Source organism: Amblyomma maculatum, unplaced genomic scaffold, assembly GCF_055883805.1.
Source record: "Amblyomma maculatum isolate TAMU_Amacu unplaced genomic scaffold, ASM5588380v1 scaffold_13, whole genome shotgun sequence".
Lineage (NCBI taxonomy): Eukaryota > Metazoa > Arthropoda > Arachnida > Ixodida > Ixodidae > Amblyomma > Amblyomma maculatum.
Genome location: NW_028146738.1, coordinates 14309511 through 14332043, shown reverse-complemented (window position 1 = coordinate 14332043; position 22533 = coordinate 14309511). Strand labels below are relative to the sequence as shown.

Here is a 22533-nt window from a genome sequence, read left to right as displayed (position 1 = left end):
ATAGTAAAACATCGCGGCAGCTAGTTTGGAGCTTCAATGGTGCAGTTGCCATAGAAGCAGACGATAGTGATGATGGCCTGTGCGTTGAGATTCGATTCTTCGGTGAGAACAGTGCATGAGTTAGCCAAGAAAGCGGCTAGGTGTACTCTACATATGACTACAAATCAGACCGCTTGTCTCGGCTGTAATGAAAAAAATGTGCCACATTCAATGAACAGCCAGCTTGTAAAGATAATTTATTCATCAAAAACATTTTAGATACATACAGAATGAAGCACGAAAAAAAAAAAAAAAAACAGTTTCTATATACACATAAAGCAGATGAAAATCGGGTGAAGCTTCAGTTTTGTCCTTCGGCTTGCAAAACATTATTTTCCTAGCCAGAAAAACACTCTCGAGTAAAATGTCAGACCTGCCAACCTGGCGATTTAATAGCACCAGCAGTGGGGAGAGGTGATGGCCCTTTATGAGCACCAGATATTGGAGGGTTGCAGTGCACACTGATGGAGAATTCAGTTCTAGTTTCGAATCCTCTGTGGCCCCATGAGACCCGCTAATGCAGCATCGACATATAGTGCAAAATGTTTGCTTTTTCTCAGTCTCGCGAAGCAGGAAATTATAAGAGTGCAAAAAATCTGCTAATATTTTTTTTCAGACTTTGATAGTGCCACGACTTCAAGCACGTGACAATAACTTCACACTGTGTGCTGCATGCAGATGGCTTAGCTAACCGCAAACATACACAGAAGCAGCTGCAACACCAAGCATGAAATGCAGCTACTTTGGATTTCATCACATGCCTAGCCAATGATGATGGTGTTGGTGATTACGATACAGCTGCAGATCATGCGACGCCAGTTTCTCAAAAACTGTTCCTGTGCGAGCAGCAGCTCCTATCAGGAGATATAGGGCAGTGGTCGCAATATTGAAAAATTCAGTAAGAAATCAGGAGGGCTGGCAGGTATGTAAAGTTCTCCAAGAGCATCAATGTCCTGCAATAGTGTATTTGAAATATACACGAGAGTGCTAGTTAAAAAAGAAAAAAATTTCTTACGATTATGTTGAGTGCGGCTCATCAGCTGTTTCACCTTTTCGATAGATTGAGGCAAATATTTCGAGCAAGACATGTATGTACAATTGCAGACAACTTTTTAAAGTTTTCCACACATCTTTCGAGAAACACTCCACTAACAGTTCTTGGCTGTCATGAAAGAAGTTATCAGAAAGTTGCGGGAGGCAGCGCGTGGGCCCATAGGAACGTTGCGTGACGAACAGATAGCAGCGACTGACTGATGCCGCTAGCGAGTGAAAATGGGATGCACAATGGGCGCCAAAGAGCTGCGCTCTAAAAGTACACGAAGCTTACAGGCAATTAAGAAATACCAGCAGTGGCTACGCAAGCGTGGTCTAAATATGACTATTAATACAAATTGCGCTGTCAAGGCTGAAGTGGTTACAAAAAGCATATAAATATCATGCAAAAGAATGGAAGGGGAGAGAGAGAGGGAAAGGCTTCTGTGCAGCTTAGGTATGATAGCAACAGAGACACAATGTACTATTTTCTAGCAATCGAAGTGGTTAACTAAAAAATCCACACAACCACAATTTCAGAGAAAAGGATATCAAAACATGTCTGGATGATCATGGTACACAGAGAAAGGGAAATGATGATGAATCTAGTGGCATATTTGACCAGCTAGCACTCCATGAGAAACATGCACACGAAACCTAGGCAATGTCTGCAGTGTTGAAGTTGTAATGCTATGATGCTTAACAGCCTATTAAACTGCTCGTCACATGTTAGATAAAAATTAAGGTAAAACTAAGATCGCAGATACAGCAACATGCTTTACGCTCCTTGATGCGCTTAGGCCATGGAAGAAGACACCACAGCAAAAGCGAGAAATCAGCTTGCTTGGCAAGCCCCCACTGTGCACGAGAGTAAAGCCTCTTCTGCCAGAATACTGCATCCCCGCTTCCGTAACCAGCGTGCACCAACTGCCAACATACTACAGGTACTTCAATCGAGCTAAAACTTTGCAGTGCCACAAAGGAGCTGTGTAACAAAGCACCCGGCATAAGTACTGTATACTTCAAGCAAAAGTTGGTAGCAAAATAGGGCTCCAAGCCACGCTACTATTCCTACATTTGTAAGTTCTCCAGCGAGTTGATAACCAAAAGAGATAAGGAATATAAACAGCATTTTGAAGTGCATGCGTACGGTGGGAAACTCTTAGGAAATCACCAGTTTCTACTGGTCTCAGCCAGCAGTGCTGCTTTTGCGTCAATATAGCTTAGGAAAGCTGCTTTCTCTGTATGGCAGACCTTCATAAGGTCAACGCAGTCCTGTTCGGCATGGTGGGCGTTTGATCGCCGTCCGCAGAAGCGCTTGTACAGCTGATCGAGAGCGTAGGAGTTCTGCTTGCTGGCAGCCACTGAGCCACGCCCTTTCTTGGGGGCTGGCGGCAGCACTGGCCACACGTTGCGAACAGCCTTGAGCGTGTCACAGCAGGTCAGTCCCGATATTCCCAAGATGCTGTCCACATCGTTGCTGTTAGCAGCAAACTTGAGCTCGTCCTATAAGGAATCAATGCAACGAAAAGAGAAAAAAAGTTACTCAGACATCATTCTTTGAATGCCCACGACAAGTCTGCATAAAAATAGCCCGCAAAGTCTACCCATTTCCACAAAACCTGATTAGTGGTAAGTTTCCAGAGCTTTCCTTTAATTAAATGAGCCACTTCCCTCGACTCATTTAATTCTGCAGTCGTTTGAATTTCAGCCAATTCAAGAAGTGTGCCATTGCTTCTACTAGGCCATACAGCCACTGGCTTCCATGATACCGATATTGGAAGAAGAGAAAGGGAAGATATGACCCCTTGAATATGTGACCACACAATTAAAATCTTTACAAATATCTGCGAGACTGCCAGCTTGCAAGACACTGCATGTTCTGGTTAGATGCTGATGCAATTTAGGCAAGCAACAGAAAGAACCTAAACGGTCACAATATTTTCAAAGTGCACGCCAATGTTGATCATGCGTGTCTATGAAGCAAAGCCCAGAGTTTGAGGGTATTCAGCAAAGCACGAGGGTGGTACTACCTGTGGTTTGTACTTGTCTACTCAGAGTTTGAAATGGAACACTCTGCTCACTTAAAGGTTTTAGAGTCCCAAGGTAATGCTGATATACCCTAATGGTAGATTAAATGTGTAAATGACCCTCCAATTTTTAGTGTCACATAGACTTTTGTATCAGCATGTGCACGCAACAGCCTAGCAAGCAATATGGAGACACCCAGGGAGTCCTCATTCCAAAGGTGTTTAAAAAAAAATGGGGTGGGGTGGACAGCATTGTGGCGAGGAAGAATTGCAGTAAATGCCCTTATTAATGCAAGCGTTCAATATCGTGTGTCTGAAAGGAGAAACTTCAACAACGTGAGCTCTGAAATGTAGCTCACATAGGTGGACAATGGAGATGTCTCTAACATTGACCCTACCGATTATGATGCGGGCAGGAATTGTAGCAAGTGGCATTATCAGACTGAATCACTTGCGAAAAAGAAGCCAGAGATAAAGAGGGAATTCCTGAAAAACGGAGGAGACGTTGCTATTCTCTGCTGACAATTACACCACGGTATCATCAACATGGTTTTGACCGTCATGGCCTTGGGACAAGCTGATACAGATCTAAGAAAGAGTGAAGCTGTCAAACTCAGGTGAACACTGAAAGCCCTAGGTCAGCATCACTTACAACAAGCTTATGGGCAACATTGATAAGAAAGAATCCTTCTTTAATGTCCTTGTACCAGTTGTGCAGAGAGTGATATATCTGCCTCATCACCTTGCAATGTAATTTCATTTGCTCTTTACAACTGCCAACAAACCAACACAGTACCACTGGGTAGATGATAGAGCTGCACATCAGAGCAAACAGCCATATTCAGCGCAGTAAATGCGCAACCACTACATGTGGAGGAAAAAAACCCCACCAACAACTCTTGCAAAACTAGTGCTATAAAGTAAAATCTTGTGATAAGCAGACTAAAGAGCTGTTCTCGTTCAACACTCTCTACAACATACAATATTACAGTAGAATCTCAGTGGCATGAATCCAATAGCTATGAAGTTGTATTTGCAAAACTTTTGCAAAGTTTCACCTCACTGCGCATTCCGTGCAATGCTTGACCAAAAAGCAGAGCACTCTATGAAACCGTAAAAAATATGGCATTCTCCTTTTGGTTTCATTTCAAATGCAGACAACTATCGTGCACGTGTTCATCAGATAAAATTACTGCGATGCAAAAAGTTTCCAGGCCCACTCAATAATCTGAGCTTTTGTTTAGTCCAGACATGTCTTTCCTGGGCCTTGAGAGTTTACTGCATTCAGCAGCAATGACAGCTCCACCTGGTTTTATGCTGGTTCTTCCTGTACACAGAACAGGTATACGGAATCCTCTATAAAATTTGTACGAGACTTTTCAGTAGGATGGTTTGGTTTGTGGGGTTTAACGTCCCAATGCAACTCAGGCTATTAGAGGCGCTGTAGTGGAGAGCTTCGGAAATTTTCACCATCTGGAGTTCTCAGCGCCCTAACCCCTGCACCACTACATCGGGCTTTTTGAGTAAGGCATGCACTCCTGCGCCATTCTAGTTTAATTTTATTTGCAAATACTCAATGAATTTTGAAATAATCAAGACAAAAATGTTTGATATTGTTTTTTCAATTTTTTTGGCACTGACCAGATATTAGACATGCAAATGCATTTGCCCCCATATTCGCATCTAATTTGTATTTGAGAATTTCAGTACAGTGCGATCCGCTTATAATGACATCGAATATTATGACACATCACTTATAACAATTAAATCATTGGGATTTTTAAGTTTTGCCACTGCCTCTATGTATAAATAAACCATATAATAATGACAGATCAGGAGGCATATCAGATGCTGCAACTGCTTTCTGGCCGCCTGGATGATGTTCACTATGAAACTTTGAATATTTGTTAAAAAATAAAACACTAAGAAGAGAATGTGAAAACGCACAGATGGCGAAAACGGACTGGTGTGGAGAAATCCCCGACGTGGCATTGCATGCCGTTAGGAAATAAACCCTACCATAATCGCAATCGGTGCCGTCGCCACGCAAAGGGTGTGGCCGTATCGTCACCTCCTGATTGTGCGCTCATAGAAGATGGCGCCAGCCAAGACGAAACAATCAAGTGAAACAGCAGATTCATCAGGATTTCCGGTAGGGTTTGAAGGTTGAAAACCTCATGGGAAACACACACACATACAAAGGCATCCATGCTCTACGACTTTAACTACTATAAGGCTGGACATGTCCTCCAGTCCAGCCAGTCGCTGATCGCTTTCGTGTATGCAAAAGGAATGCGAACAACATACGCGCTGCTGGAAGCGATGCTCACAGCAACTGTCAAGCTTCAGCTGCTGCTCAAGCGGGCACAAACTTTTTAAAGTATGCTCAAGTTATGTTAGGAATATTTATATATCCTGTAATAAATTCTCTTTAACAATGATTCAAGCTGTTCGAAACAATTTGTTCATCGCTAGTAAGTAGACAAGCCTACATGCATGGAAAAATTTTTTTTCTTATTCTCCTTGTCGGTCTAGATATAACGAGAATCGCTCATAACAATTCCCTGTTTACTCAATATCGTTATAGGTACACTACACTGTATGTGCACAACCCTAGAGATTACCTTTGCTATGCTTCTGCATACGTTTCCCCTGACCACATGAGATTCATATCACTGAGCTTCTACTGTATACAGTAGATCCTTTTGATATGTTCCCGGTTCATACGATTTCCCGTTTGACACGCTCAAAATTGCGGACAGTAAAAATCTCTCAGATTTACTCTTTTTCTCCCGGTTAATATGTTCGATATTTTGACAAATTGTGGTTTTATAACATGTTTTGTGATTAACCAGACATGTGCTAATGTGTGTTCATGATATGAAAAACAGGTCGGCGGTGCTGACATGCCACAGTTGCTTTCCTGCAGTGCCTAGCCGCAAAAGGGGCAAAGCATCAAAGAAAGCCAACAAACGAGTCGGCTGTGCCTACGGAGACATGCCTTCATGAGGAGAAACGCGGTGCCATAGGGGTGAAGCATTTGATAACTTAAATTATTCGTTTGTATACGGGTGGGCTGGGTCTGGGGACACAGAATGAGCAAAATTATGGCGACTGTAAGCCACCGCGACGGCTTCTCCACATGTCACTGGTGTAAGGGGGCGAAGCATCCTGACACAATTAAAGGGGCACAGTGACGCGCGTAAGGCCGTTAATTCCAGCCAATCTCTAGGTTCTTTGCACCGTGCTGATGTCAGTAAAAAAAAAAAAGAATTACAAAATTCGGCACACGAAAACAAGAATTATTCGGTTTAAAAAGTTCTAAATACAAGAGCGAAAAAAAAAACAGCATGTCTGAGCTGGTGCGAGGGAGCCCCTCTCCCATTTCGCTCGCCCAGCGCTGGACTCAGGCGGAACCTATCAGAAACACAGCTTTCTGCTGCCGTATCGGAAGCTGGTCGGTGAAAGATGGTTGCCTGTCCAACCCAGCCTGCAGCAGCACTTTTTGGCAGCGTTATTACCATGGTAACGACGCTGCGAAGCGCAGTTATGAGGACCGGCTTCTTCGTCTGCTCCCTTAGTCTGCTCAAAGTTAGCCTAGCCCAGCAAATGCTGCTCCAAACCATCTTTGCCATCTAAGTGTAGTGCCCACATATCGTTCACGGTTCAATACTGATAAATGTTTTCCAACCCAATTGCGGGGGTGTCGACGAGGTGGACCCGACGGTCAGCAAATCTGCGTCGCCGTTTTGGTGTTCCGCCGGTGTCCATCACTGCTGCTGTCATGGATCACTCGAGCGCTACTTGTGCGAAAGTTCGAGAACGAGTGCGAAAGGCAAAGACGGAAGAATGGCGTACACAAGCTAAGGCGAAGCCTACCCAGGGTGGGAGGCTGTTTTTGCAGGTCCCGAGTGCGCAAACACGTGACACAAAAGTGACGTAGGGTCTACACGTCACTCTTGCGCGCCCTATGGGTGTTAATTTTTTCTTTTTTCGTTTTACTAGAGGGAGCGAGAGAGTGGCTGCTAGCTGTGGCGTTGTGTTAAGTCCAATGCGCGGGAAAGATGAAAGGAGGCGCTTGGCCATCGGAGCGGGGCTTTGAGCTGGAGGGGGGGGGGGGGGGATCGCCTAGCCTACGTCCTGTGCGCAAAGAAAGCACACAGCAGCACGAACGCACGCTTTCTGAAAGGAGAAGCGGGCAGGTTAGCCAACGTAGACAGCGCGGTTTCAAATCAGTGACGGCAGTGAGCGTCGGTTCTGTGCGTTCGCAATCTTTTTCTTCCGGTGGTTTGGTGGGATGGCTGGTATTCGAGGCGACGCAGGGACTCCGAGCACTCAGAGTCATGAGTCCGCGTCTTCGCTGCGCGCTGCACGGATCGTGTGTTTGATTTCCTCATTGTATTGAAAACTTGAAGAGCACTGACTATGCGGGGCCGCACATATATTGAGTACCTGAGCATGGGTTATCTGCACACGTGTGCCCGCAAACATGCAGTTTTGTCGTGGCAGAAAAGAAATAACTGTCAAGATTGAGACATCTTCCAAGGGCGCGTAAATGTTGACGTTTTGAATTAAGTTGTGAAATTATACAATATGCTGCTTACCTTATGGACAAATTTTTCGACTTTGTAGTTGGTTCCCATAAGAGGCGCAATTCAAGATGCAAAAACATCCCATTGAGAACTATACGCGCGCACAGAAGCAGTCAAATCTTTAGCGCTACCTAAGCTGCCGCTCAGGCCAAATCAGTACATACCTAACTGCTAGGAAAAAATAAATGATAGGACTGCTGTGTTTTGCCAAGGGCAGCTCCAAGCCATCACTGGTTTGAAACCGCGCTACATTGCCTAGCCTGCCCGCTTCTCCTTTCATCCTTTCAGAAAGCGTGCGTGCTGCTGTGTGCTTTGCTCGCAGGACGGCTAAGCGCTCCCCATCCTCCAGCTCGAAGCCCAGCTCCGACGACCAAGCGCCTCCTTGCATCCTTCCCGCACATTGGACTTACAGCTTGCAGCCACCCTCTCATTCCCTCCAGTAAAACAAACAAACAAACAAAAAAATCATAGGACGTGCAGGAGTGACGTAGGCCTTACGTCACTTTTGTGTCACGTGATTGTGCACTCAGGACCCGCAAAAATATCCACCCATCCAGGGTAGGGGAGCGAACGTGCTTCACGAGAGATTTCGACACAACTAGCGCCATCTGTGGGGCATCGGCAGACACGATCAACCACGTGATTTTGGCTTGTCCAGCGATTTCGCCGACCTCCGAGATCCGAACGCTGTCAGCTGCCTTGGGATTTGAGAAGCCTTGGGATTTGAGAGAAGAGCCTGGACAGCGTATTGGCAGACTTTTTTTTCTTTCCCTGTCTATTTTTTTTTTTTAATTTTTGCCTCCGCCACACCAGAAGGCAGCGGCGAATTGCTGCGAAGGGCGAAGCCATCATCACAATCGCCACAGCAAGCAGACGCTCCATTACGCTTGTTGACAACACCGCATTTAAATACCATTTATTTGTTTTCTACATAGTAACTTGAAGAACATTCGAATGTAAAATCTAAAGTGGGCGCACAACCAATCAGCGAAGCACTGCCCCAGAGAAGGAAACGTCACAGTCAAATCTCGATATAACGAATCCCGCGGGACCGCAAAAAATCATTTGTTATTTTGAAATATCGTTGTAATGAAAAATCTGCGATTATAAGCCAGCGGTCAAACCTAGGTATAAAAATGACGTACCTTGGCAGTAGGCACGTGTGTAGACAAGCAAAACCTCAAGTGAAAATGTTTCACTAACTCCAAAGCTGATTTATTTGAAGAAATCAATTATTTTCTTCTGCCGCGTGCAGCAAACACGACTGCGCACTACATTACACCACTACAACACACACACCTTCTGCTTTCCGAAACACCTCATTGCGTGCGTGATTGCACGAAGCGACGAAAGTACAAACTTTGTCCATGTGCAGAAAAAAGAAAACACATCAGAGTTTTCTATGACCCAATCTTTAATGCTCCCTGAGCTTTGAAAATCTTGTCTCGGTCTTTCATAATGATCGCGGCAGTCCATGGGCCAATGCTAGCTGTTTGTAAAGGCCGAATCGCTTTTTCCCTGCGTTGATTTCTAGCAGTGAAAGCAGCTGCGTTCATATCTTCTTGGCACTTCGCTGGCTAATATCATCACCAATCTCGCACAAACTTCGCAATAAGATAATCCGAGGAAAAAAAAATACTGTCCCGCACGCGCTAACGCACGAACGACCGAGCCGCGTACGGCACACAACACAGGAAAAAAAAAAAAAAAAAAAAAAAAAAACGCAGGCAGCTAGGCTTGCTGGCTACTGCGTAATAAACCATAGCTTCATGGTGGCGCTAGGAGCTGGTACTAGATCTAGAAAAAGCGTTGACTCACAATGGAGGAAAAGAACTAGGAAACTAACTAGTAAGTATGCTAGTAACAAGGACGGAGAAATAAAGAGCATTAAGCAACAGGTGAAAAACACAGAAGGTAAAAATTGGATAAATTCGATGGAAAAGAAACAGAGTGTGGAATTATACCGAAAGTGGAAAATGCAGATCAGGAAGGAAGATTTCTTCGATAATTCAAGAGGCAGTGCCCTACTTTTTGAAGCTAGATCAGGGTGCCTTAGAACACGTAGCTACAAAAAGAATTTTAACAATGGAGATGACGCATGTGCTCTATGTGGAAACTCCAGTGAAACAATTGACCATATTATACTCAAATGTAGTGGTATCCATCCGGAAGTTGGTGCAGGCGCAATCACTGTTCCTGAAGCTCTGGGGTTTAGAGATAACAGTGGCCGGGTGAATAAACCGGCAGTGGAAACTAGCAAAAAACGACTGGAAGATTGGTGCCTTAAAAGCAGAAAAGTGACACAATGTTAGTAATGTAGGAACAAAATTTAATAAATAGAATGGTGGTTTAATTAACCATTCTAAATCAATAATTAAGATATAGGGAGAAAAATGAGCATGATAGCTACTGCTACCACCCCGTTTCAAAGGGGACGCTCCTATATTCCATCCATCCATCCATCCATCCATCCATCATCTGATGATGATAGCTACAGCCCACGGACCATACACACAGAAACGGCGGTTCCTGTTTCGTTTCATGCGAGAGTTGCAAGCTGCGGCGCTGTTAATTTTAGCCAAATTCGTAATACTGATGTTCCAAAATTATAGAAGAAGAAATAAAATATTGTCACGTCTCGATTGAACGCCAAGGAGGACCCAAAGATAGGACGGGTTTAATAAATCAACCTGGACGAGTCTTGCGCTCCAACTTCCTTCTCTTCCAGGCTCGCGCTTGTGGGGCCCAGTCATCATCTTTGGCGTCGTCTTCTATGCGGCATTTGCCCCCCTCCTCAGGAAGCATCGTCCCGATGAGCATAAAAGGGAGTAGGGGGTCAAGGTCAGTCCGAGTTGTACGGCTTCATGCGTACAACGTGGACGACGTCGGCTTGTTGCTGGCGTCGCTTTGAGGTCGACACCCCGTCTGGCACCACCTCATAAGTGACGTCGGTTAAACGTCGCTGAACAACATATGGCCCGAAATATCGCCGCAATAGTTTTTCGGAGAGTCCACGGCGGCGAATAGGCGTCCAGACCCACACTTTGTCGCCAGGTTCGTACATGACATGTCGGCGTCTATGATTGTAGCGTCGTGCATCATGCTCTTGCTGATTCTTGATCCGCACACGCGCTAGTTGGCGGGCTTCCTCTGCACGCTGAGCGATTTCCTCGGCGTCCTGATCGAGATCGTCGGTGTCGGCATTCGGGAGCAACATTGCATCCAGCATAGTTGTTACTGGTCGCCCGTGAAGGAGGCTGAATGGTGTCATACGAGTGGTGTTTTGGCGTGCCGTATTGTAGGCGAACGTGACGTAGGGAAGAATTTCGTCCCAATTCTTGTGGTTCACGTCAACGTACATGCAAAGCATGTCTGCAATGGTTTTATTGAGGCGTTCCGTCAACCCATTGGTTTGGGGGTGATAGGCTGTAGTTTTACGGTGACTGGTACCACTGAGGCGGAGAACGGTCTCCAAAAGTTCGGCCGTAAATGCAGTTCCTCGGTCAGTTATAATGAGCGCCGGAGCGCCATGCCTCAGGACAATGTTCTCCACGAAGAACCGAGCTGCTTCGGCGGCGGTACCCCTTGGCAGAGCCTTGGTCTCCGCGTAGCGGGTTAGATAATCGGTGGCGACAATTATCCATTTATTTCCTGCTGTCGACGTCGGAAATGGTCCCAGGAGGTCCATGCCGATTTGCTTAAAAGGTGTTGTTGGCACTTGAAGAGGATGGAGTAGGCCAGCTGGTTTTACAGGGGGTGACTTACGGCGCTGGCAGTCTATGCACGTACGTACATAGTGTTTCACTGTCGCAGGCAGTTTTGGCCAGTAGTATCCGTGCTGGACTCTAGCCAACGTTCGGGTGTAGCCTAGGTGACCGGCGGTTGGCTCGTCGTGACACGCTTGCAGAACTTCACTGCGGAGAACAGATGGGACGACGAGTAGATGACTGTTTCCCCCAGGGCGGAAGTTCTTCTTGTAAAGCACGTTGTTGCGAATAAAGAATGAAGAGATTACTCGGGTGAAAATCTTAGGCACAACGGTAGTTCGTTTTTCCAAGAAATCAATAAGAGGGAGCAATTCCTGGTCTTCTCGCTGCTGTTGGGAAAGTGTTGCGTCATCTATGACACCTAAAAACGCAGTGTCTTCATCGGTCATAGTGAAAGGTTCGACCGGCGCTCGCGAAAGGCAGTCAGCATCCGCGTGCTTTTTTCCAGATTTGTAAATAACTGCCATGTCGAATTCTTGTAATCGAAGGCTCCAACGCGCGAGTCTCCCTGAAGGGTCCTTTAGATTCGTCAGCCAACAGAGCGAGTGATGGTCGCTAACGACTTGAAAGGGGCGAGCGTACAAATAAGGGCGAAACTTCATAACCGCCCATACCACTGCAAGGCATTCTTTTTCGGTTGCCGAGTAGTTCGCTTCTGCTTTAGATAGGGTCCTGCTGGCGTAAGCAATTACTTTTTCCACACCACCCTGGCGCTGCACCAGCACAGCACCTAAGCCCACGTTGCTGGCATCCGTATGAAGCAGTGTAGGGGCGTCGTCATCAAAGTGCGCCAGGACAGGTGGTGTCTGTAAACGCCTCCGCAGCTCATTAAACGCTTGTTCCTGTTCTTCACCCCAGTGAAAGACAGCATTGTCACGCGTCAGCGAAGTTAATGGCCAGGCAATTCGTGAGAAACCAGCAATAAACCGGCGGTAATAGGCGCAAAGACCCAGGAAACGCCGCAATGTCTTTTTGTCCGTAGGTGTCGGGAACTTGGCGACTGCGGAGAGCTTTTCAGGATCAGGCCGGACACCTTCTTGGCTGACGACGTGACCTAAGAATTGCAGCTCCTCGTACCCGAAGTGGCACTTCTCGGGTTTTAGTGTGAGGCCCGCAGATCGTATGGCCTGAAATACAGCTAGCAGACGGCGTAGATGCTCTTCAAATGTGGCCGAAAACACAATCACGTCGTCAAGATACACCAGGCATGTTTGCCACTTAAGTCCCGAGAGCACAGTATCCATCAACCTCTGAAATGTTGCTGGTGCTGAGCATAAACCGAACGGAAGGACCTTAAACTCGTACAATCCATCGGGAGTGACGAATGCTGTCTTCTCCCGATCTCTCTCGTCTACTTCTATCTGCCAATATCCACTTTTCAAGTCCATTGATGAGAAGTAACGTGCATTTCGTAGGCGATCAAGGGAATCGTCGATGCGAGGAAGAGGATACACGTCTTTTTTAGTTACTTGGTTGAGCTTGCGGTAATCTATGCAAAATCGTAAGCTGCCGTCCTTCTTTTTAACAAGTACCACGGGGGAAGCCCAGGGGCTCTGTGACGGCTGGATAACGTCGTCTCTAAGCATTTCGGCCACCTGGCGCTGAATGGCTGCACGTTCTTTCGGAGCTACACGGTAAGGATTTTGTCGAATCGGGCGAATCGAGTCATCCGTGATGATTCGATGTTTTGTCAAAGGCGTTTGGCCGATCCGCGATTCGGAAGCAAAGCAGTCTCGAAATTGATCTATGAGATCCAAAAGACGGTCCCGTTCTGAAGAAGACAAATTTTTACTCACATCGACGATGGTTACGGGCGTCTTGCACATTGATCCTTCCTGTTGCAGTGAGAAGCAGTGCTGTGCCTTTGGGATGCTGTCGAAAAAGGCCACAGTTGTGCCTTTCGGAATTTGCTGACGCTCGTCGCTGAAGTTTGTCAGCAGCACTTCGGTCTGTCCATTGGTCAAGTTGACTAGCCCTCGAGCTATAGAAACACCTCGGCTTAGTACCAGGGCGACTGCCCTTTCGGCGATACCATCGCCGGTATGCGCCATGTCGCACTTCACTTCAACAAGAGAGCATGATCGTGGAGGTAATGTCACTGTCTCATTGGCGACGCGTAAGGGCATCAGTGGTACTTCCGCAACACCAAGGTCTTCATGATTGTTGGTGAAGGCAACGACGCTGTCACGAATGCTGATTACAGCCCCATGAAGACGCAGAAAGTCCATGCCCAAGATGAGATCTTTGCAACAGTCAGGGAGAATAACGAAGCTGCCAACAAACACCGCGTTTCCTATTCCTATCCGGGCAGTGCACTTCCCTGTCGGTGCCAGTAGCTGGCCCCCAGCACTTCTTATTACTGGCCCAGTCCATTCGGTTTTTACTTTGCGCAGCGTGTCAGCCAGTTTCTGGCTAATAATTGAAAAATCCGCCCCGGTATCCACCAGAGCATGTACCTCCAGCCCATCAATGGAAACGGCGAGGTCAGCGCTAACAACGTTATCTGGGTTGCTCGTCTCTTTCGGCATTTTCGGCGGAAGTGCGGCAAGGTCAGCGGTATCAGCTTCGTCGTCGGGGCTGCTCATCTGATGCGGCATTTTCGGTGGTAATGTAGGCGGCATTTTCGGCGGTAGTGCGGCAATGTCAATACTAACGGCAGCGTCAGAAGCACGGGCTGTCGGCTGTTGCGGCGGTGGTGAGGGTTTTGACACTTTTAGACTGTGTGCAACCTCCCCTCGTGAGGTTGCGGCTGTTAGTTTCCCCGGTGAGGGCTAGGGGACCGCCGTCCGCCAACGTCAGCATTGCCACGACGCATCGGCGGAGAATAACGCTGTGGCGATGGGGAGGAGCGGCGGCGGAAGCCCGGGGATTCGGTTTCCCTGCTGACCGGAAGGCCGTCCTCGGTTTGGGCAGTGTCAGCGTCGAAGCGGCGGCGAGCAGAAGCAGACAGAAAGGCCTGCCCCTCTTCGCGGTAACGGCAGTACCGATATACGTGGCCAGGTTGTCCGCAGTAGAAACAGAGTGGCCGGCTGTCATAACTGCGCCACCTGTCCGTTCGGCGTAGTTGAGAGCACCTGGAAGGCGCCCACTGAGGCCCCTGGAAGAATCGCGTCTCCTGACGGCTTGGTGCGCTCGGTGAGGCGTGGTCTGGAGGCGGGCGACGTAGGACCGCGGCGTAGCTCTCAGATTGCGGCTCGTGATAAGGTGCAGGAATGTTGGCCGTGTAGTTGACCGGTTGTGGAACGCGGTATGGTGGTTCGGAAATGACTGCCGCGTTGTCGACTGGATGAAACTCGTTGCACTGGGCAGACGGTGTTAGGGAGCACCGAATTTCATTCCTTACAGCCTGCACGAGGGCCTCTGACGACTGAGCTTTCGTAACCGAAATTCGCTGCAACTCCTCAAGGACAATTTCTCTAATCATGTCTCGAAGAGTGGTCTGATCTGTTGCAGTCAGCGCCGCCGCAGTCGTCGGGGCACAGCTGGCTGGTCGGTTGTACTGGCGGCACCGATCTTGGAGGGCTCGCTCTATAGCCGTAGCGTCCTTAATGAACTCACTCACGGTTTTAGGTGGGTTGCGTACTAAGCCGGCAAACACCTGTTCTTTGACACCGTGCATGAGATGCCGTAACTTCTTTGGCTCACTCATATCAGGGTCGGCACGGCGAAAAAGGCGAGCCATGTCTTCCGCAAACATAGCCACGCTCTCATTCGGCTTCTGGACACGCACTTCAAGCAGGCGCAGCGCATTGTCGCGTCGATCAGTTCTCGCAAAGGTGTCTACAAGCTGGCGGCGGAAGTCGTTCCATGTGGATAAGCTGGCCTCGTGGTTTTCAAACCACGTTCTAGCATTATCCTGAAGGGCAAAATAAACATTGCAAAGCTTGTGATCTTCGCTCCACTGATTAATCTTGGCCACTCGCTCAAACTGGTCAAGCCAGTCCTCGACATCTTCAAACGCTTCCCCGCGAAAGCACTCTGGCACCTTGGTGTTCTGAAGAGTCACCGGCGTAGGGTTGGGATGTGCCATGGCTTGGGAGACCTGATGGACTTGGTCGTTTGAAGAGTAGCTTGGCAGATGGTTGTACTCCGGGGCTAGGCCTAGAAGGCGGCGGCTAGCGCGATGTACAGGCGTGTCGACGTCTGGGATTCGCTGTGGACTGCCGGAAGGAGTCTTATGCATACCCCAGCGCGCTCCACCAGTGTCACGTCTCGATTGAACGCCAAGGAGGACCCAAAGATAGGACGGGTTTAATAAATCAACCTGGACGAGTCTTGCGCTCCAACTTCCTTCTCTTCCAGGCTCGCGCTTGTGGGGCCCAGTCATCATCTTTGGCGTCGTCTTCTATGCGGCAATATGTTCGTTATTCTGAAATATACGCTTTTTTGAAATTCGTAATTCTGAAATAGTTTTACATTGAAAACATAGCAAATCTGCCGGGGATTCTTAAAAAATTTGTTAATTTGAAAAGTTTGTTAATGTGGTGTTCGTAGTAACGAGATTTCACTGTATCCGTTAACGAGCTTCACCATCGTATGCCCTCACATCGGTGCCAAAACGCTGATTATTGAAGCGGATGAAAATATTACTTGCTACGATTTCGCAGTTATGATTGGGCTTTGGGGCATCGGGAAGGTGTAAAGAACTATAGCGGCTGGCTGGAATTAGTGGTCTGGTGAATGTTATGGCGCCCCTTTAAGGAAGCGATCCTGCCTAGTCATTTCCTTCTACTAACCGGACTTATTACTAAATCTCTTCTGCACTTAAGATGGTGCAAATGCGGATTGAATTCTGCGAGAGCTGAAATATGAGCTATGCAATCCCCCCCCACTTGAAAATGGTTTGGTTGGTTTTCCTGTCTGCCATGTTAACAACATTGCATTACAAGAGACACTCTGTTACTAAGGACAACTTTTGCAGGTCCCCAAAGTAACTTTTTCACCGTTTATAAGAAAGACAATTAACCCAGGTATGCTCATGCAACACAGCTGACTCATACCAACTCATATGTGGCAGTTTAGATTTCCTTATCTAAATTCTGTTCCATATCAGTGTCCTTTGTTGCAATGTGCCAGGAACCGAGAAGGAGTGCCTAATCTTGACTGTGAAGTCCCTGCTGTTTCAGTAACATAGGAATGCAATGACAGTGACCGAAATAATAAGGACATTTTGACTTCCCTGTCAAGAGGAGGCACTCCTTCTCGGTTCCAGACATATTGCAACAGAAAAGGACACTGATATGAAACCGAATTTAGTTAAGGGAATCTAAACTGCTGCACATACGAGTTGGTAAGAATACTTTGGTTACAAGACACATCTTTTTCGGGTCCCTTGAGTGTCTCTTGTAACGAGACGTTACTGTATGTTCGAGCCAGCAAAATGATGCTGTGATGTCGCCTGTGCTCGATGACTGTACAGCCAGGTGCTCTACAGAGGGAACAGCGGAAGACAGGGAGAGGAGTGGGAACACAAACCAAACCCAATGAAAGATTCTCCTCGAGGGTTCAACTTAATGACAGATGACAGATTTATCCACAATACCGTATCTATACGAATGTAAGTTGACCCACCCCTCCCTCCAACCATATATATATATATATATATATATATATATAAAGACTTGCAATCATGTAAATATGGTACTTTCCTCATGTAATGGAAGGCAGTCAAGGGAAACAAGAAAATGCACAAAAACAGACAAAAACTTTCGAGATCACTGCATCAACCACAATTGAAGAAATGCAAAAGCATCCTCACCACAAATTTTCTAGTCACTAATTTTCTTATCAATCAGTCTTCTTGTTTCTCGCTACAACATACTACTACATAACACTAATGGTTTCAAGTTATGACATACTAAGGTTCACAACTGTTGCTTCTTTTAGCGCCCACAGTTTGACCTCGCCAACAAACTATTGTTTTCACATTAATAATCGGTGGAAGGTGACCAGGAAATGTGCTCTGAAAATGATCTGCATCTGAGGCAGTTAGTTCATGATAGTATGTAACTACAGCCGAACAAAGAGAGAGAAGACTAGATGACATGAGGCTGCCTTGTGTCACCTTGTCTTCTCTTTTGTGCATTTTTTTAAAAGCTAGGCTGTAGTTACACACTGCTCTGAGGAACCTATAGCCCATTAGAGAGAAAGGGATAGCGGGCCACCCGTGACCGTGCTCCTTCAGAGCGCCACATTCTCCACTGTTCCCTTTGAACTGTGCTTCTAGTCACCACGTGGCCTTCCTTTTAGATCCCAAAGTTTCAAGATAATTAAAGAGTCTGACATTCGTCCCAAGTAAATCAGAAGTGAGCTCACATTTCATGCTGCGCTAATGCTTATAGCTATGTTTGCATAAAGAAAAGGTTTCAAGATATTGAACACATAGATATCAATAAAGCATACCACCGTTTTTCTCGCATTGTACTGAAAGGCACTTTTAAGAATTTAAAAGAGAAAAAGCCCCTGCCCCTGGAAGTCTTCATTAACGAGTCTACTGAATAACACAAGTAAGGCTGCACCAGGGTTGTTGCTGCAAGGGACAACCCACCATGAAAATGGGGAAGTCAAAGGGGTCTCCATTGTGAGCCAAAAGGCACACAGGTGGCGTCAGTGATGAAAGGAAAGCACGAATCGCAGGCAGTGCCTTCTGGAAATAGCACTGATCCTTCAGGAGGGTGGGGTCAAGGCCTGCATAAAGCAAACAAGTTCACCCATTGGTCAGTTTTCCTAAAGCACTATGCAGCCATAAGTACAGTCAAATCTCGATATAACGAATCCCATGGGACCGCAAAAAATCATTCGTTATTTTGAAATATAGTTGTAATAAAAATCTGCGATTATAAGCCAGTAGTCAAACCTAGGTATGCAAATGACGTACCTTGGCAGTGAGCACGTGTGCAGACAAGCAAAACTTAAAATGAAAATGTTGCACAAACTCCAAAGCTGATTTATTTGAAGAAATCAGTTATTTTCTTCTGCCGCGTGCAGCAAACACAACCGTCTACTACATTACATCACTACAGCACATACACCTTCCATTTTGCAGAACACCTCGTCGCATACCTGATTGCACCGAGCTATGAAAGTACAAACTTTGCCCATGTGAAAAAAAAAAAAAAAAAAAAAAAAAAAAAAAAAAAAAAAAAAAAAAAAAAAAAAAAAAGACTATTTTTAACGGTTCCTGAAGTTTGAAAATCTTGTCTCGGTCTTTCAAAATGATTGCGGCAGTCGATAGGGAACCAAAGCTGGAGTTTGCTCCGCGACGCCAGCGCTCTGTTTCTAGCGGAGCGGAGAGGAACTACAAAACCTACGCGCACCCGCGCGGCTGTCTGCAGAGTCCGCGCAGTCCGCTCGCTCGGGAGCGCATGCTACAGGCAGCCGCACGTGCACGCGGAGCGGGAGAAGGAGAGTGAGGACGAGGGGGGATGGTCGTGCGTCTGTGCGTGCAAAGCCGGCGCTCTTTGCCAGTGGTGTTCCTTATTTTTGCTTTTTTCTGTGCCCCGGCTGACATAGAGGCTGGCGGGAGGCACACTTTTTATCGGTGCTTTCTAAAGTGAGAAATTATGATTAATTGATCGCCGCGGACATTGTTTTCAAAGAGCACTTGTTGGCAGGCTCAGACAAAAAAAGAAAAAAAAGAGAGAGAGAGAGAGAGAGAGAGAGAGAACGCGAATTCGATACTTGAAGGCAGAGGCAAGCGACAGGTATTTTGAAGGACTTGAGGCGGCACCTCTTGATGTCTCTTCCATGTTGTTCAGAGAACAAAGGGTCCAGCCTTCTCGTTGAGAATTGATACGCGTGTACACAGCGACGAGTGCTCCGGGCGCTGGTTGGGGAGCTTCCTTTCCATTTGTGACTGCTCACTTTAAAGGGGCCTATTCAACTCTTTGGGGACAGACGTTTTAGGCGATGCTGCTGGCGCCGTGGTGCCTACTTTCGGCGCGTTTAGGATGTGTTCCCTACAAAGGCACAAAGCATGCCGCCTTACCCTTTGGTTCCTGCTGACAGCGGTCAGGGGGAGTTCGCTGCTGTGACGCTGCCATCCGAAATCAATGACTTATCTATCTTTAACGATGAGAGCTTTCTTAACGACCTGGATCACTGACGAGAAGCCGAGGCATGCCATTTTTTCGGCAGTTTCCTCTCTCCGCGAGACGAAGAGCGAGGAAATGCCTGACGACTTTTCATGCAGGCGGGGACATCTCTCCAAGTAAACCTTTGTCTTCTTAATTCCACAGCTACGCTGCGCAATCCCTAGTTCAGTTATCTCCTCTAGCGAATGCGCAGTTTTGAGCTCCCGAAGCAGGATCGCGTATGAAGATAGAACGATTAACGTATGTGTTTTCCCTTTATAAGCGCCGAGTGATGGCATTAATGACATATATCTGTTTCTTGAGGCCGACTTGGTTCCGTGATGGCTGCTGCAGCACCGCCAGTTACAAACAGAGGTGCGAGATACGAGCGGTACAAGATGCCTAAAAGAAAACAGACAACCATCGTTTCAACATGAAAGAGAGAACAGAAAAACGGTTTCACGAGTTTTGCGAAAAAGCGCGCAGTCACTTTTTCATTCCAGTTTTTTTTTCTTGCCCCCTTTGTTGGAGCGCGACGGCGGCCAGAATGCGGCCGGAGGAGGAGGAGAGAAACAACCGACAGCGCGCGCGCAAACACGTGCTGAAAAGCAGCACGGAGCAGACGACAGCATGCTTTTCTATGAGGCGGGGAGCAGACGAAGCGGCCGCACTGCGCGGAGGTTTTGACGGGGTCTCCATGGAGGGCGCTGACGCACAGAGCGGCGCAGCGCCCCCTGGCCCAGGTTTTCTCCCCTATGGGGCAATGCTACCTGTGCTAACTGTCTGTAGAGGCCGAATCACTTTTTCACTGCGTCGATTTCTTGCAGTGAAAGCGGCTGTGTTCATATCTTCTTGGCACTTCGCCTGCTAATATCGCTCTCGCATAAACTTCGCAATAAGATAATCCGCAGCATACCCCCCCCCCCCCCCCCCCAACCTTCCAGCACGCTCGAACGCACAAATGAACGACCCGTGTACGACCAGTGCCTCCTTGAGTTATCCGTGCCTGCAGCATTGGGGGTTTTTCCTCCTGCCACACCCTCTCCCTATGCACCCACTCCCATTCCCAATAGGGCTTAAGTTTGGCTCCGCCTCGCGGCCACGTCGCTAAGTTATTCTCCAGCAGCATGGCCTCCGAGATCCGGAGACCATGTTAGCAGACGCTCCTCGCGCCAGCGAAGCAGCCGCTTGCTGACAACTTCCACGAATTTTAATGGTCTTGAAGGTGTTTCAAACCAACAGAAAATAAGAAAAAGGGCTACGAATGCAAAAGCGCGCCTGCAGATGTTTCGCGCACGCGTAACACATGCATTGGTATAGGGCGTAACGTTAGCACCACCACACAGTCTCTCAGCAAAACAGAACGCTAATTTCAACACTATGGAGACAGGCGTGACGCTGCAGGCACTGTTCTCCAGGAGGCACTGGTACGACACAAAAGAAAAAAAAAAAAAAACGCAGGCGGCTGGGCCTGCTGGCTACTGCGTAATAAACCATAGCTTTATGGTGGCGCTAGGAGCTGGCACTAGATGTGCTGATGATAATAGCTACAGCCCACGGACTATACACACAGAAACGGCGGTTTCTATTCCACGCAAGAGTTGCAAGCTGCGGCGCTGTTAATTTTAGCCAAATTCGTAATACTGATGTTCCAAAATTATAAAAGAAGAAATAAAATACGTTAGTTATTCTGAAATAGTTTTACATTGAAAACATAGCAAATCTGCTGGGGATTCAAAACATTTGTTAATGTGGTGTTCGTAGCAATAAGATTTCACTGTAGCAATGTGTACTACCAGGATGGCATGAGGGCTGATCATGCCGCAGGTAAAAAAGCTGCCCAAAACCCACCACGACAGCTTTTCCTCGTGCTTCTTTCAATGTCTTGCCACGATTCCCAGAATGCATGCACACACAAACACAGCATCAATATAGTAAATACAAAATACGAAACAACATTTGTGCTAACTGTGAGCAATGGTACGTAGCGAGTGGATTGCTCCATTGAACAGTAAACAGAACTAGTTTTTGATATTTGACTACTACTATAACAAACAAGCCAGAGGCATCAAAATTCTTGAGCTTATATTTTGGCCTAATGGTTAACATTTAACCTCCGCCTTTAAGGGAATGGCATGACAGCATTAACAGCTCACACTTGCTAGCTGCCACTGAGGATGTTCGTTCATGTGGAAGCACTTTGCTACTTGTATGCAGTGGATGCGTGCGCGCTAAACAAAACTTGCATAAACATTAAACAATTTCAGAATAAGTAACTAGTTTCCTACAATACAGGTGCCAAGTCATGCTCGACAATTGAAACTCAATTTTGCATCAAATAAACGGAGCTGAACATATGCCTCCTTGACATCGCCACAGTCCTCGGTGTCGATATCCACAATCGAATCCCTTATGCACGTTTTTAGGCTTGACACCGCTTTGCACTTTGGATGCGCTGTTCAAAGTTATTTGTTGCTTTTGACGAGCATGCAACGTGGAGTCAACTGCGGAAAAGCGTCCCCATAATGTGTTATCTTTAAACACTAAAATGGAAGTTTTCCAAGACTTGAAGTGTGGTAGAAGCGAAGGCTGCTATTGCAAAACGGCACGGCATTCCAAAAGGCACGGTTTCTAGGATCCCCAAGGATCGGGAGAAGATTGAGACGACACTTAACCGCGGCCCATTTGCCCCTGACAGATAAAGAATGAGTCAGGCTGACCCCGGGCAGCTCTAAAAGGTACTTTTCCTGTGGTTTAGGCGTGCTCGAAGCTCAAACGTTCCGGTAAATGGGCCTATTTTGGAGGAAAAGGCAAGAGAGATTGCACCCCATATGGGGACTGAAAATTATGAATTTAGCGGTGGCTGGCTAAGGTGTTCCAAGAAGCACCATGGCCTTGTTTTCCACACCGAAACAGGTGAGAGTGCCACGACAGACAAGGATGTTTGCATGGACTGGCAAGAACAGAAGCTGAAAGATGTCCTCGCGAACTATGATAAAAT

General features: G+C 47.0%; 1 protein-coding gene across 2 annotated transcripts in view; it reads right to left on the bottom strand.

The window, feature by feature from the left end:
• Window positions 1-223: 223 nt before the first annotated feature.
• The window catches only part of LOC146172260 (three prime repair exonuclease 2-like), a 38408-nt gene continuing 16098 nt past the window's right edge, over window positions 224-22533 (bottom strand). For both annotated transcript variants that reach the window (XM_084585928.1, XM_084585927.1), the window contains exons 5-6: window positions 18008-18147; window positions 224-2577 (exon numbers count right to left, since the gene is read on the bottom strand). In XM_084585928.1, the coding sequence (XP_084442054.1) occupies window positions 2242-2577; window positions 18008-18147 (476 nt within the window). In that variant the 3' untranslated portion in view covers window positions 224-2241. The remainder of the gene's footprint in view (window positions 2578-18007; window positions 18148-22533) is intronic.